Here is a 12,587-nt window from a genome sequence, read left to right as displayed (position 1 = left end):
CAACAACTTATGCTTCTCCATGCTTTTATGTACTCTTCATGCTGCAACCCTCTTTAAGCACAGTAGAATCACAGCTGGAATTTAACCAATTCCCATACATACAAACTCCTTTGTCCAGCATGAATCTAACTGTAGTTTTTAGCTTTTCTTCCGCAGAAATATTAAGTTAAACTCACTGAAAACTACACCTTATTTCTAATGTTTACCAATACAAATATAAATCCCTTAAATCTGCCTTTGGTTTCCTTCCAGTGTGACCCAATCTATGTGTACAGCTCCCATGGGACCAGCAGCCAGAGTGGGCCAGACAGTGATGGGGCTCTGACTCCCTCACAATGCTTTGTGCTTTGTTAATTTTGGAGCCCTGAAGGGGGGGAGACTGAGCCCTTCGGTACTCCTGCTGGGAGAATGGAAAATATGAGCAGCTGTTTTCAGTAGGTGTCCATTGAAGACAAAGTGGGCCAATGGGCGCAACGTCCTGTCGCAAGAGGTGAGAATCTCGCAAGAGGCCTCTCTCTCTCGCAATTCCCGATGCTCGAAACGCCTCGCTGGGTGAGATCCAGATTAACATATTTAAGTGAGCCATTGGACCAATTTAACTATGCCTACGCCGAATTCTCCAGGGACCCAGGAACTAACGGCCTCATCTGAGAAGCCTTGCCATGTCACTGTTTTGTACTGGTCCACACAAATATGGACCAGCGTAATGGCACCTGCGGGGGGGGGGGTAATCTCCCAAGCCATTAGAGACGCGAGCACTCCGATCTGCGAATATTCATAATGTAAGGGCGGCCTCAGCAGGGCATTCCCCCAAGGTAAAGAAAACAGCAAAGTGCCGTTAAATAATGGTGCCGTTCTCAACGTTGCAGGCGCCAAGAAACACCCCACCAATCTTGCCCAAAATGACATTTAGAAATGTTTCCATTGAGCATTTCCGGTGATGGGAATGTGCTGAGCAGGCATATGAAAGGTGGCTCGCCTCCTAAGGATTCCAAATTAGGCTCTTTTAATCAAGATGGCCTGCCAGAACCGGGACAAAAGCATCCCCTCAACCTCGCCAAACGAAATACAAAGAGTGGTGCCGAACAATAGCAGCTCCAGAGGTTGTAAAGAGGCAAAAAGCAGCAGAACCAGGAGAAATGAGAGAGCGGGACGGTAGACCCTTGCACCAAAAAAGCTCCGGCCACAACCGAAAGAGAGGGACTGAAGGATTTCTACCATTTGGTTACCAGCAGCACCTTGCGATTACTGGAACTCAGCAGAAATTTAAGTTAAAACTTCTCAGGTGCCAATAAGAATTGTTTTATTTGTCTTCTATTAATTACAATTTGAAAGTCATTTAAAAGGCAATTCGTAGACAATTTGAAGCTTTCAAAGAATCACAGACATTATCTTCTTGCTTAGGCAGACAGCTCGACAATAACTTTTAAAAGGTCAAAGTCTGAAAATGAAATATGAAAAAGAGAGAGAGAGAGAGAGAGCTAATCTTCAACTCCAAACCAACAAAACAAAAACTAACAAACTACCCACAAAAACCTACCCTACCAATCTACTAAAAAAACTAATCTACAACTAAACTAATACCAAACTAAAACTCAAAAACTAAAACTAAACTCAAAACTCAAAATGGCGGGCCGAAACTTCTTCAGTTATACCCTTTCATATCGGTCTTAAGTCATCTAATCACACCCCAATATAATCCTAATTGGTTTGGGTTAGACTCAAACACATTTGATTTGACGGCAAGCCGTCCATCTTCAATATGGTGCTTTATCAAAGCCAAAATATGCTGGCTTGGCTATTGTAAATGACTTGCAAAATGTCCATTTTAAAACTACAGCAATAATCTAAAATGTTTCAGCCTTATAAGTTATGAAATGCGGTTCACGCTGTAATCACTAATGGCCCGAAAAGAGAACAATAGAGCCTTTAAGTTACTGGACTCTTGTTACCTCGTTGCCATGGAATTCAGCACTTGTCCTTGAAGAAATGTAGTTAAAAGTGTTTGTTTTATCAGACTTCGGTGTTACTTTAAATCTATGTAAAATGAATTTGCAGAATATGAGTCTCTTCAATCCTTAATTTAAAACTGGGGCGTAATATTTACACTTAAACAGCTATCTTTTACCTATATTAGTTGTATTAGAAATACCTGGCTTCTGCAGGGATCAACAAGCCGAGCACGAAGCTCCCCCTGCCAGAGGGCAGATTGAAGAAGTTCCTCACCAGGGAGCGAAGGGAGTCCAAAGAGGACATCAAGGCTGACATAAAAGCAGCAGTCCAGGTGGTGGTCGTTTGGGCTCCGGCCACCATAAAGTTGGCCTTGGACAAGGCAGAGAGGCAACTAAAGGCCCAGAGGAACACCATCAAAAAAGGCCTCAACAACCAGAGCAACTGGATCGTCACCCTGGAGACGGAGGTGGTGAGATTGATGGCGACTCGGGGGTGCCTAAAGGGGAAGATAGAAGACCAGGAGAACTGGCCGTGGCCAGTCTGAGGATAGTGGGCCTGCTAGAGGGAACCGATGGCATGAACCCTGCAGATTACATGGCCCAGATGCTGGTATAACAGGCATTGGGGCAGACCTGGCCAAGAGCCGGGCGGAGTTTAACAGAGCAAAGGTGGCCCTGTTTAAAAGTGGGGTGAAGTCTGGGAAGCTGTACCCAGCTAAATTAGTTAGCGGCCATGTTGAGTGTCCCCTGGACAAAGGGAAATCCCAGTGCGCAGGAGCCTAGCCTCATGGTGAATACGGTGACCGCGGCCATCTTGGCTGGCCCCCTAACAAAGGGAAACCCTGGAGTGCAGGGGCGTATCTACAAGATAGGTATGGTAGATCCTGCTGCGGGAATTGGGGGGGGGGACAGGGGGACAAAAACTCCCCATCAGAATAGCCACCTGGATCGCCAGGGGACTTATGGCCCAGTGGAAAAATCCAGAGTCTCTGCCCACCTGAAAAGAATAAAGCCGACATAGTCATCCTCCAAGAGGCACACCTGAGGGAGAAGTATCGACTGCGGGTAAGAAAGGGCTGGGTGGGACAGACACATCAATAAAGCACAGGAACAGGCCCTTTGGCCCTCCAAGCCTGTACCAGTCATGATACCAACCATTGCCATAAAGAACAACAGACTCGTCATGGGGGTCTTTAACTGTGTACAGGACCCATGGACAGACAGATCGAACCCCAAATCGGGGAAGACCTCCCATATGGTGAAAGAACTAGGTGGGGTTATGGATCAGGTAGGCAATGGACCTGTGGAGGTTCACACACCCAGGGAAGAAGGAGTTCTCCTTCTTCTCCCAGGTACACAAAGTACACACGCATTGACTTCTTTGTGGTGGGGAAAGTGGTGCTTCCAGGGATAGTAAGAGCGGAATATTCCGTGATTGTAGTCTCCGACCATGCTCCACACTACATGGGCGTGAGGTTGGAGACGGGCCATGCCCAATACCCCCCATGGAGGTTGGAAATGACCCTCCTTGCCGACAAAGGTTTTTGCGGGAAAATAACACAGCCCATACACTGGTATTTACCAACAACCAGAATGGGGAAGTCTCTCCTCCACATTCTGGGAGATGCAGAAGGTTGTGGTTAGGAACAAGATTATTGCTTATAAAGCACGCAGAGACAGACAGGATGGGGTGGCTCGGCAACAACTGGCACCTCCATACTGGAGGTGGACTGGTGATACTCCAAAGCCCCGACCATAGAGCTTCTGGTGGAGAGGAAAAAGCTACAAATAGACTTTGACCTGTTCGCCACTCGGAAGGCAGTGCACCAACTCTGCCATTCACGGGGGACCTTTGACGTACATGGAGACAATGCCAGTCACCTGCTGGCTCACCAGCTGAGAAAGTAGGCAACCACGAGGTAAATAGCCCAGATTAAGGACAACAACAGCAGACTGGTAGCTGAGCCGGAAAAGGTCAACAAAGCATTCAAGGTTTTCTACCAGGGGCTGTACACCTCCGAGCCCCCCAAAGGGGACTTGGGGGTGAAGCAGTTCATCGATGGACTGGACATGCCAGTCATGGGGGAAGAAAGGAAATGGGGGTTGGAAACACCATTAGAACTGGGAGAAGTCATGGAGGGCGGGTAAGGCAGCTGGGACCAGATGGATTCCCGGTGGACTTCTACAAGATATTTGCAGCAGTACTGGCCCTGCACCTGTGGGAGATGTTCACAGACTCACTGGCAAGGGGCACCCTACCCCCAACGCTAACTCAAGCCTCAATCTCGCTGATACCCAAGAAAGACAAAGACCTGACCGAATGCAAGTCCTCAGACCCATCTCTCTGCTCAATGTAGATGTGAAAATACCGCCCAAGATCTTGGCTAGGTGACTGGGAAACTGCATACCAGAAGAGGATCAGATGGGCTTTTTCAAGGGCAGGCAGCTCACATTGAACATCAGATGCCTGCTAAACATGATAATGACCCCATCCGGGGAGAGAACGCCAGAGGTGATCATCTCCTTGAATGCAGAAAAGGCCTTCGACAGAGTTGAGTGGAAGTACCTCCTAGAGGTACTGGAGTGGTTTGGGCTTGGAGCAGGGTTCACCGCATGGGTGAAACGTCTGTAAAGTACTCCCATAGCGAGTGTGTTGCCAAACATACCAGCTCCAAATACTTCCAGCTGCATAGAAGCACAAGGCAGGGATGCCCACTGTCCCCACTTCTATTCACGCTAAGAACAGCAAAAGGTTGGAAGGGGATCCAGAGGGGAACAGAAAGCACAGAGTCTTACTCTCTGCCGATTACCTTCTCCTCTACATCTCAGACCCCCAAGACAGCATGGAAGGGATCATGATGCCCCTGAAATAGTTTTGAACCTTCTTGGGCTACAAACTTAACCTGAGCAAAAGTGAAATCCCAGTGATCCCGCAAAGGAGAGGGGCAGAGCGAGAGGGACTGCTGTTCAAACAAGCCCAAAACAAATTCTGCTACCTGGAGATCCAAATTGGGCGACTGTTAGAGGAGGCGTGTACCCTGCTGGACAAAACGAGGGAAAAATGGGAGGGAGAACTCGGAATAGAAATACGGTGGGGACTCTGAGCGAAGTACTGAACAGGGCAAACTCCACCTCCATATGTGCAAGGTTAAGCCTAATGCAACTAAAGGTGGTACACAGAGTACACCCAACTAGAACCCGAATGAGCAGCTCTTCCCAGAGGTGGAGGGAAGATGCGAACAGTGCCAGGGAGGCCTGACCAACCACACCCACATGTCTGGGCCTGCTGCAGACTTACTGGGTGTTGGACAGTCTTCTTTGAGGCGATGTCGAAGGTTGTGGAGGTGAGGGTGGAACCAAGCCTGAAAGTGGCAGTCTTTGGGTATTGGAGCAGCCAGGACTATTCATGAGGAGGGGGGGCCTATGTCCCAGCCTTTTCCTCCCTAATCGCCCGCCGAAGAATCCTGCTTGGCTGGCGATCAGCAGCACCACCCAAAACTGCAGACTGGCTGTGTGATCTGTTGGAATTTCTCCAACGGGAGAAAATCAAATTCACCATCCGGTGGTCGAAAGAGTGCTTCCACAAGATGTGGAAGCCATTCACCAACTTGTTTCATGACCAGTTTAGAGAGGGGGAGGGTTGGGGGGGCGGGGGGGGTGCACAGATCGTAAAGGAAAAGGAAGGAGGGAAAGGTAATCGGTAATCGGGGCAGGGGAGGGGGGACAAAAGCCCATTTTTTTAAAAAGGCCGCAAGACACAAGGGGCATAGCCGTAGGGGCCAGGCCCAAGGGCAAGTGGAGAACCAGAAGGAGCAGCAATACGTGGGGAAATATACACTACAGCCAACACGAGGCAGGAGAACTGAGGCAGATCGGCCAAATGGGGTCCGCAGCCACGGGGCGGGGTGGGGGTGGCAAAACCTGTAGATGTAAATATTTATAGTGATCCTCATTTGTTTGTGTTTTGTTTTACTTGCTCTTTGGTCTATCTCTCTTTTGTAATTTGGTTGCTTTTGTTTGAAATGACGCATGGTTATGACACTTGTAATTTAACGTACAAACTGAAATGTGTAAAATAAAAATGTGAAACCAATAAAAATATTTATTTTTTAAAAAATGTTTCCATTAAATTGCACCTAATGTTTCTTTCTGAACTGTGCATTACACTAACTTCTGGTTACAATAAAGTTAGCACAAGCCAAAGTGGCTCCAACAATAGAAGAGGCGGTGAATACTCTTATGTTTGTCTATGACACAGTGGACCTGGCATATTCATTCGTTGTTAGCTATGAACTTTACATATGAATAATCATCTTTTCTTTCACTTTTTTTGTTAACCGTATACCAAATTAGTTTGTATTTTTCCCAGCCTAATGATTTATGGATCCATGCAGAATGTGATGTTAAACAGTGCTTATTTTAAATACCATACAAAGACCTGAATTAAACACAGTTTAATTATAGTATCATCATCCAGCCTTAAGGACATTTTATGAAGGTGAATGTTCAGCTATTTGCCAAAAAGCTCAAAGTATAACCAAATTTGTCGAGGTTTCCAGTGGTTACTTCAGGCATCTCAATTTGGGTTGTCACAATAATATAATTTATTCTGTTTAGTGCAAAATAAGCCAATAAATCAATTCATGGTATAAGAGTATGTATAATAAATTATTTGAAAGTTTTTTCAGAACTGAGGGGGAGCTGGAAGTCCCCGATTTTGCCATAGGCTGTGGACCAGGTCCTTTATTTTGTGAATTTGGTATTAATGTTATGCCATACCTTTTTCGCCCTCTAGTGGCTACAACAGATTGAAGGTACTGAGGCTGCACTACACCAGAAGATGATAGACTTGGAGATCGAGATGGTACGAAACATAATTTACGTGAAGTATTGTGTGCTTTTGCCACTTGCTATTGTTTAAATATTCTGCTACCGCTACAATATTTGAGGCTTTTTGAAACACTTGCGGGTGTGTTCCTTTATCCTGCCTCCCCGCAGCTGGAGGTGCTGATGTTTTCTGGTACAGTGGGAGTTCTCCACTATCTTATCCAGGTGAGCATCGTGTGTGAATAGGCCGCTCACCTTGGCAGCCTTGTCTGACCCTGGTTTTACTGCTCAATGCCCTTTGCCCACCCTAAACCCCAACCCCCACCACCACATAGACACTCAGTGTGTGGCTGGATAATGATCAGAGGTGAGAACCCTGGTGTTTGGCCTTTCTCTGTTTCACCGCCAATAACCTGATTTCTGACTGTGATGTGTCCTGGGCAATGCTACTCCCACTGGAGGGGTATTGGTTGCATCTCTGGTGATGGCACCTCCCAGTGTTGGTATCCACAGGCTGTTGAAACCTTGGGTTGGATTTTCCGATTTTGAGACTAAGTGCTGACGTCGGCATGGGAACGGTGGTGTTTTACAACCGAAAAAACGGTGCAAAACGGCCAGCGATCCCCCGTCTGGTGGGGGGTTAGCAGGTACGCAGCATAGAGAACCCGGCTCCAGCTGCGGATATGGCCGGAGAATTGCCGGGTCCGTGGGCGTACATGCGCACTGCGGCGGCCTGCAGCAGCCACGCCGTGCAACATGACGCCGACCGCGCACGGACCCGGCCTGCCAAATATTGACCCCATTTGGCCAGTCTCGGCACCCCGGACCACCCCCCACCTGTGTCTCCAGCCCCCGCCAAAACCACCCACTGCCCATTGATTGGCTACCCCCGACTGTGGCGGCGCTGAACTTAGTCCGCAGCCGCCACACCGAGTTCCCCAAAATAAATACCACAAGCGACCAACGCCGTCGGGAACTCGACCCATTGGGGGAGGGTCTCCGATAATGTCCTGAGGCCTTCCCGACGGCGTGCGGCGTACTCCCAGAGTATGCCGTTTTGGAGGGGGTGGGGCATCACAAAAGCGACATCGCCCCCGTTTTCGGCGCCAATGTGGATTCTCTGGCAGTTCGCTGAACGCGATTTTGGAGTCGGAGACTGGAGAACTCTGCCCCTTGTGTCTGTCTCGTGTAGGCCAGTGAAACAGTTTTACCCCTACTTGCTCCACCACCATTATCTTTGATTGCTTTGCCTCAAAGAAAGAGGCTGCTGTCTTCACAAATTAAAAATGACTCAGGCGAGCAGCGGACCTTTTAAATTTATGTTCCCAGAACACACACAGATTCAATGTGCCCATCATGTTGCTGTGGAATATTTCAGATCCAAGTTTTTGTTTTTCTCGCAGGATATGTTTTGCAAACAAAAAGGTTACTTGGAGGAAGAGTTAGACTACAGGAAGCAGGCCTTGGATCAAGCATACATGGTAAATAATCTCATTATACTTTATCTAATATACAGCATTGCTCTGTATATGGAAATTTCATCCTCTGTAGAGGACTCATTATAATATCTATAGGTGTTTTCAAAATACTAAATGCAGAGGCATCATTAAAACATATTCATTACATTTTATAATAGAGTTTTCATCACCCTTTCTGCAGTGTAGTCATGGGTGGTGCTGCACACGGAGTTGTCATTGCAATTTATACAGGTGTGATGTCTTATACCATGATCAGAATTGTAATTAACGCCATGCAGAAGTGTTATTCTCTGAAACTGTACCATTTGAACTTGAGTAATGAGCTGACCTACAAACCCCAGACTGCAGTTTGCAAGTAAACCATCTTTGGAAAAATATTGTTGAACGATTTACTATGTTTCTTTGAGTACTGTTCCCTCTTGACTCCCTGATACTTGATATTTGTACTTGGTTTTACAGCTTCCCTCCACAGTTTTCCACTAGGAATTTTTCACAGGAGGTGCCAACGAGTGCGGTCGATGATCACATTAATTAATGGTAGCCATCCTGCCTTCCTGCCGTCTTGTTCATACTGAGCAACAATGAATGGCTGACTTTCTTCTCCATTCCTTCTCCTCCCCCCTTGTCAGGCCTATCTCAGCTGCTCTGCCTCAAAGAACTTGCTTCTCACCGGAGAGCAGCCGCTCCTCAGACACCCCACCTTAGCACATGCGCCTTTACTGAACTCGGCCCCGTCAGACACCCCGCCTTAGCAAACGCTTCTCCTTGAGCTAGCCCCCTCCTCCCCGACCCTCAGATGCCCTGCCTTAGAGCGCATGCCTCTCCCCTGAGCCCAGCTCCCCCTTGGGTATTTAAATGTTAATTTGTGAGATGCTCTCCACATGCCTGTTGGTTTTATCGTGAACCGTTTCCCACCAGCATCTCAAAATGACCTTCTTCCTGTCATACAGTGAAGGGGAAGCTGCAGCAGGAAAACTCTGATTAGGGAGAGGAAAACCTAACACATTGTTAATGAAGAATTGACCTAGGGAAGGTTTAATGCCTGCATTTCACAAAATATTCCACGTTTCCTCGAATGATTCATGACATCAACTGAACCCTGTGTGATGATTCCTGGCTGTTGTACACTCAATAACGACGCTAGAGAGTAAAACGGTAAAGAAGGCTATAGTAAGCTAAGAACTAGCCTGGTGCCGAGATGGGTGCTTACTGGGTGCCGCCTGCAAGGCGGCCCCTTGTATACAACTCCCAGGTGGGCGGAGCCGGAGGCGGAGCCCCCAGGGTTCCAAGCCCGGTCTTAAAAGGGACATCACCTTACATGATGATAAGGGTACAGTAATACAATAACCGTTCATCCGCTAAATTGGTTATTATTTTTATTCCAGTGTAACCTGCTATTACTCAACTGAGCAGCAAGTTCTGGGTTACAGATGGCTCTTCAATGTGGGCATAATATGATGCCCATGGTGTGAGTCCCTGTCAATTAAAAATTGAACAAAGTTACTGGACAAAGTCAAGCTTATGGTGTCCAGATGATTAAAGTAGAGCTGTCCTTTTTTTTATTAAATATGAAATATACACATTTGCCCTGTCAGATATACAAGCTGCTGTTTAAAACTGCTTCTTTCTGTTCCTGATTTAAAGAAAACTCCCCTTTCTTCCAGCTGTTGTAGGCCCTTAAGAAGTTGTTACGTTGCCTGATATCACACACCCAAATTGGGAGCAGGATTTATTCCAGGAGCTTAACAGGCACTGATGTTAAGCGAGTTGGTTCAACGTTAACTGCAACTGGATGCAGTGAAACTAGAAACAGGCTTCTGACACAGGAGATGGTCCAACACTGTTTTATTGAACCTGCTGATTGCTGTACATAATCTGCTGTGGGTTGACACTCTATTAATCTAACTGATAACCTCCTACTGGCTTGACCAGACTAACTCTCTACCTCATGGTGATAGTGCTCACTGGCTTGTGCACTCTTACTATCTCAGTAGCTGTGTCCTGTGAGAGAGAGAGAGAGAGAGAGAGTCTTAATGCCCTGTGGGCTTTATAGTGGTGGTGTCCTGTCTGGTGATTGGTTGTTTTGTGTCGTGTGTGTTCATTGGTTATCCTGTGTGTCAATCACTGCCTGTCTGCATCTCATTATATACATGAGTGGATATTATGACATCTCCACTTTTTAAAATAAATTTTGGAACGTGGCGATATATACATGCATGAATGTACAAGTGGTGAATGAATGAACATATGTACATGGGAAGGTGTCTATCGTGCAGATACAGAGCAAACTGAACAAAATTTACAAGATTTAAGTCCATAGATTCAGTCTTTGTGGCGGGCGACAAATTCTTGTCGATCGCCTCAGAGGTGAAGGGGGGGACGCCGGCACTTGGACAAGCGGGATTGTTGCCATATCGGTGGCCTCGTGGACAGGCGGGATCGCTGGCAGATCGGTGGCCACGTGGGGCAAGATGTCCTGAGGCGGCATGATGACATGCGGAGAAGTGCGGCCAGGCAGTGGGCAGGGAACTTTTCATAGCGCCCTCCTGTTGCGCCGTAGAATGGAGCCATCAGCCATTTGAACAATGAAAGACCTGAGGGCAGCCTGTCTGATGACAACAGCTGGGGCTGACCAGCCTCCCTCAGGCAACTGGACGCGAACAACATCTTCTGGAGCCAGCGCAGGCAGATCCGTGGCATGAGCATCATACGTGATCTTCTGCTGGTCCCTGGATCGCTGCACTTTCTGCAGCACCGTGAGGTGGTCAAGGTCTGGAACATGGATGGCTGGAACAGTCGTCCTCAGGTTGCGGTTCGTGAGCAGCTGCGCCGGAGACAAACCAGTCGACAGAGGGGTTGCCCTGTATGCCAACAGCGCCAGGTTGAAATCCGAGGCTGAGCCTGCAGCCTTGCACAGCAACCGCTTGACAATATGGACCCCTTTTTCGGCCTTCCCGTTTGATTGCGGGTAATGGGGACTGGATGTGATATGCCTGAAGTGGTAGCATCATGCAAAGTCGGACCACTCTTGGCTGTAGAAACATGGGCCGTTGTCACTCATTACTGTGAGTGGTATCCCGTGCCTGGCAAACGTCTCATTGCAGGCTTTGATGACTGACGTGGACGTGAGGTCCGACAGTTTCACCACTTCCGGGTAGCTGGAGAAGTAGTCGACCAAGAGCACGTAATCACGCCCATTTGCGAGAAAGAGGTCTATCCCCACCTTGGACCACGGAGAAGTCACGATCTCGTGCTGTTGCAGTGTTTCCTTGGGCTGAGCTGGTTGAAATTTCTGGCATGCTGTGCAGTTGAGGACCGTGTTGGCAATGTCCTGGCTGATGCCAGGCCAGTAGACTGCCTGCCAAGCTCTGCGTCACCATTTTTCGACCCCAAGGTGATCCTCGTGGATCTGTCTGAGCACCATGGCTTGCATGCTTTGGGGAATGATGATTCCATCTAGTTTAAGAAGGATCCCCTCAACAACCGTTAACTCGTCCTTAACGTTGAAGAACTGGGAGCACTGACCCTTTTGCCAGCCATGGGCGAGGTGTTGCATCACGCACTGCAGTGGAGGATCTTTGGCAGTTTCTTCGTGTATTTGGACAACTCGTTCATCAGTGGCTGGGAGGTTGCTGGCACACAACTGCACCTATGTCTCAATGTGGCAAATGAAGTTGCCCTGTTCACACGGCATGGTGAAGAATCGGGATAGGGCATCCGCGATGATCAGCTCCTTACCCGGTGTGTAGACTAGTTCAAAGTCATATCGGCGGAGACGAAGAAGAATTCGCTGCAGCCGAGGTGTCATGTCATTTAAATCCTTCTGGATTATGTGGACTAAAGGCCTGTGGTCTGTTTCCACCGTGTACTTTGGCAGACTGTATACGTAGTCATGAAACTTGACTATTCCTGTCAAGCACTCCTTTTCGATCTGGGCATACTGTTGTTCGGTCAGAGTCATGGCCCTGGATGCGTGTGCCACTGGAGCCCAGGACGAGGAGTCGTCTCGCTGGAGGAGCACTGCCCCAATGCCGTCCTGGCTTTCGTCTGTGGATATCTTGGTATCCTTGGTTGGGTCAAAGAACGCCAGTACTGGGGCTGTGGTGAGCTTCACCTTCAGCTCAAGCCACTCCGCTTGATGTGCGGGAAGCCACTGAAACACTGTCGACTTTTTAACGAGATGCCGGAGGGCCGTGGTGTGGGATGCCATGTTGGGAATGAATTTTCCGAGAAAATTTACCATCCCAAGGAAACGGAGGACCGCCTTTTTGTCCTCTGAGGTCTTCATGGCATTGATTGCCAGCACCTTGTCAGCGTCAGGTTGCACACC

The 12,587-nt window shown here is 48.0% G+C and overlaps 1 protein-coding gene across 2 annotated transcripts in view; it reads left to right on the top strand.

Annotated features, from left to right (window-relative positions):
- The window catches only part of LOC140426776 (janus kinase and microtubule-interacting protein 2-like), a 388,630-nt gene that overhangs the window by 338,511 nt on the left and 37,532 nt on the right, over positions 1 to 12,587 (top strand). For both annotated transcript variants that reach the window (XM_072511933.1, XM_072511934.1), the window contains exons 18-19: positions 6,748 to 6,816; positions 8,183 to 8,260. In XM_072511933.1, coding sequence (XP_072368034.1) covers positions 6,748 to 6,816; positions 8,183 to 8,260 — 147 coding nt within the window. The remainder of the gene's footprint in view (positions 1 to 6,747; positions 6,817 to 8,182; positions 8,261 to 12,587) is intronic.

This window comes from Scyliorhinus torazame, chromosome 7 (assembly GCF_047496885.1).
Source record: "Scyliorhinus torazame isolate Kashiwa2021f chromosome 7, sScyTor2.1, whole genome shotgun sequence".
Lineage (NCBI taxonomy): Eukaryota > Metazoa > Chordata > Chondrichthyes > Carcharhiniformes > Scyliorhinidae > Scyliorhinus > Scyliorhinus torazame.
This window is presented reverse-complemented; position numbering and strand designations above follow the sequence as displayed.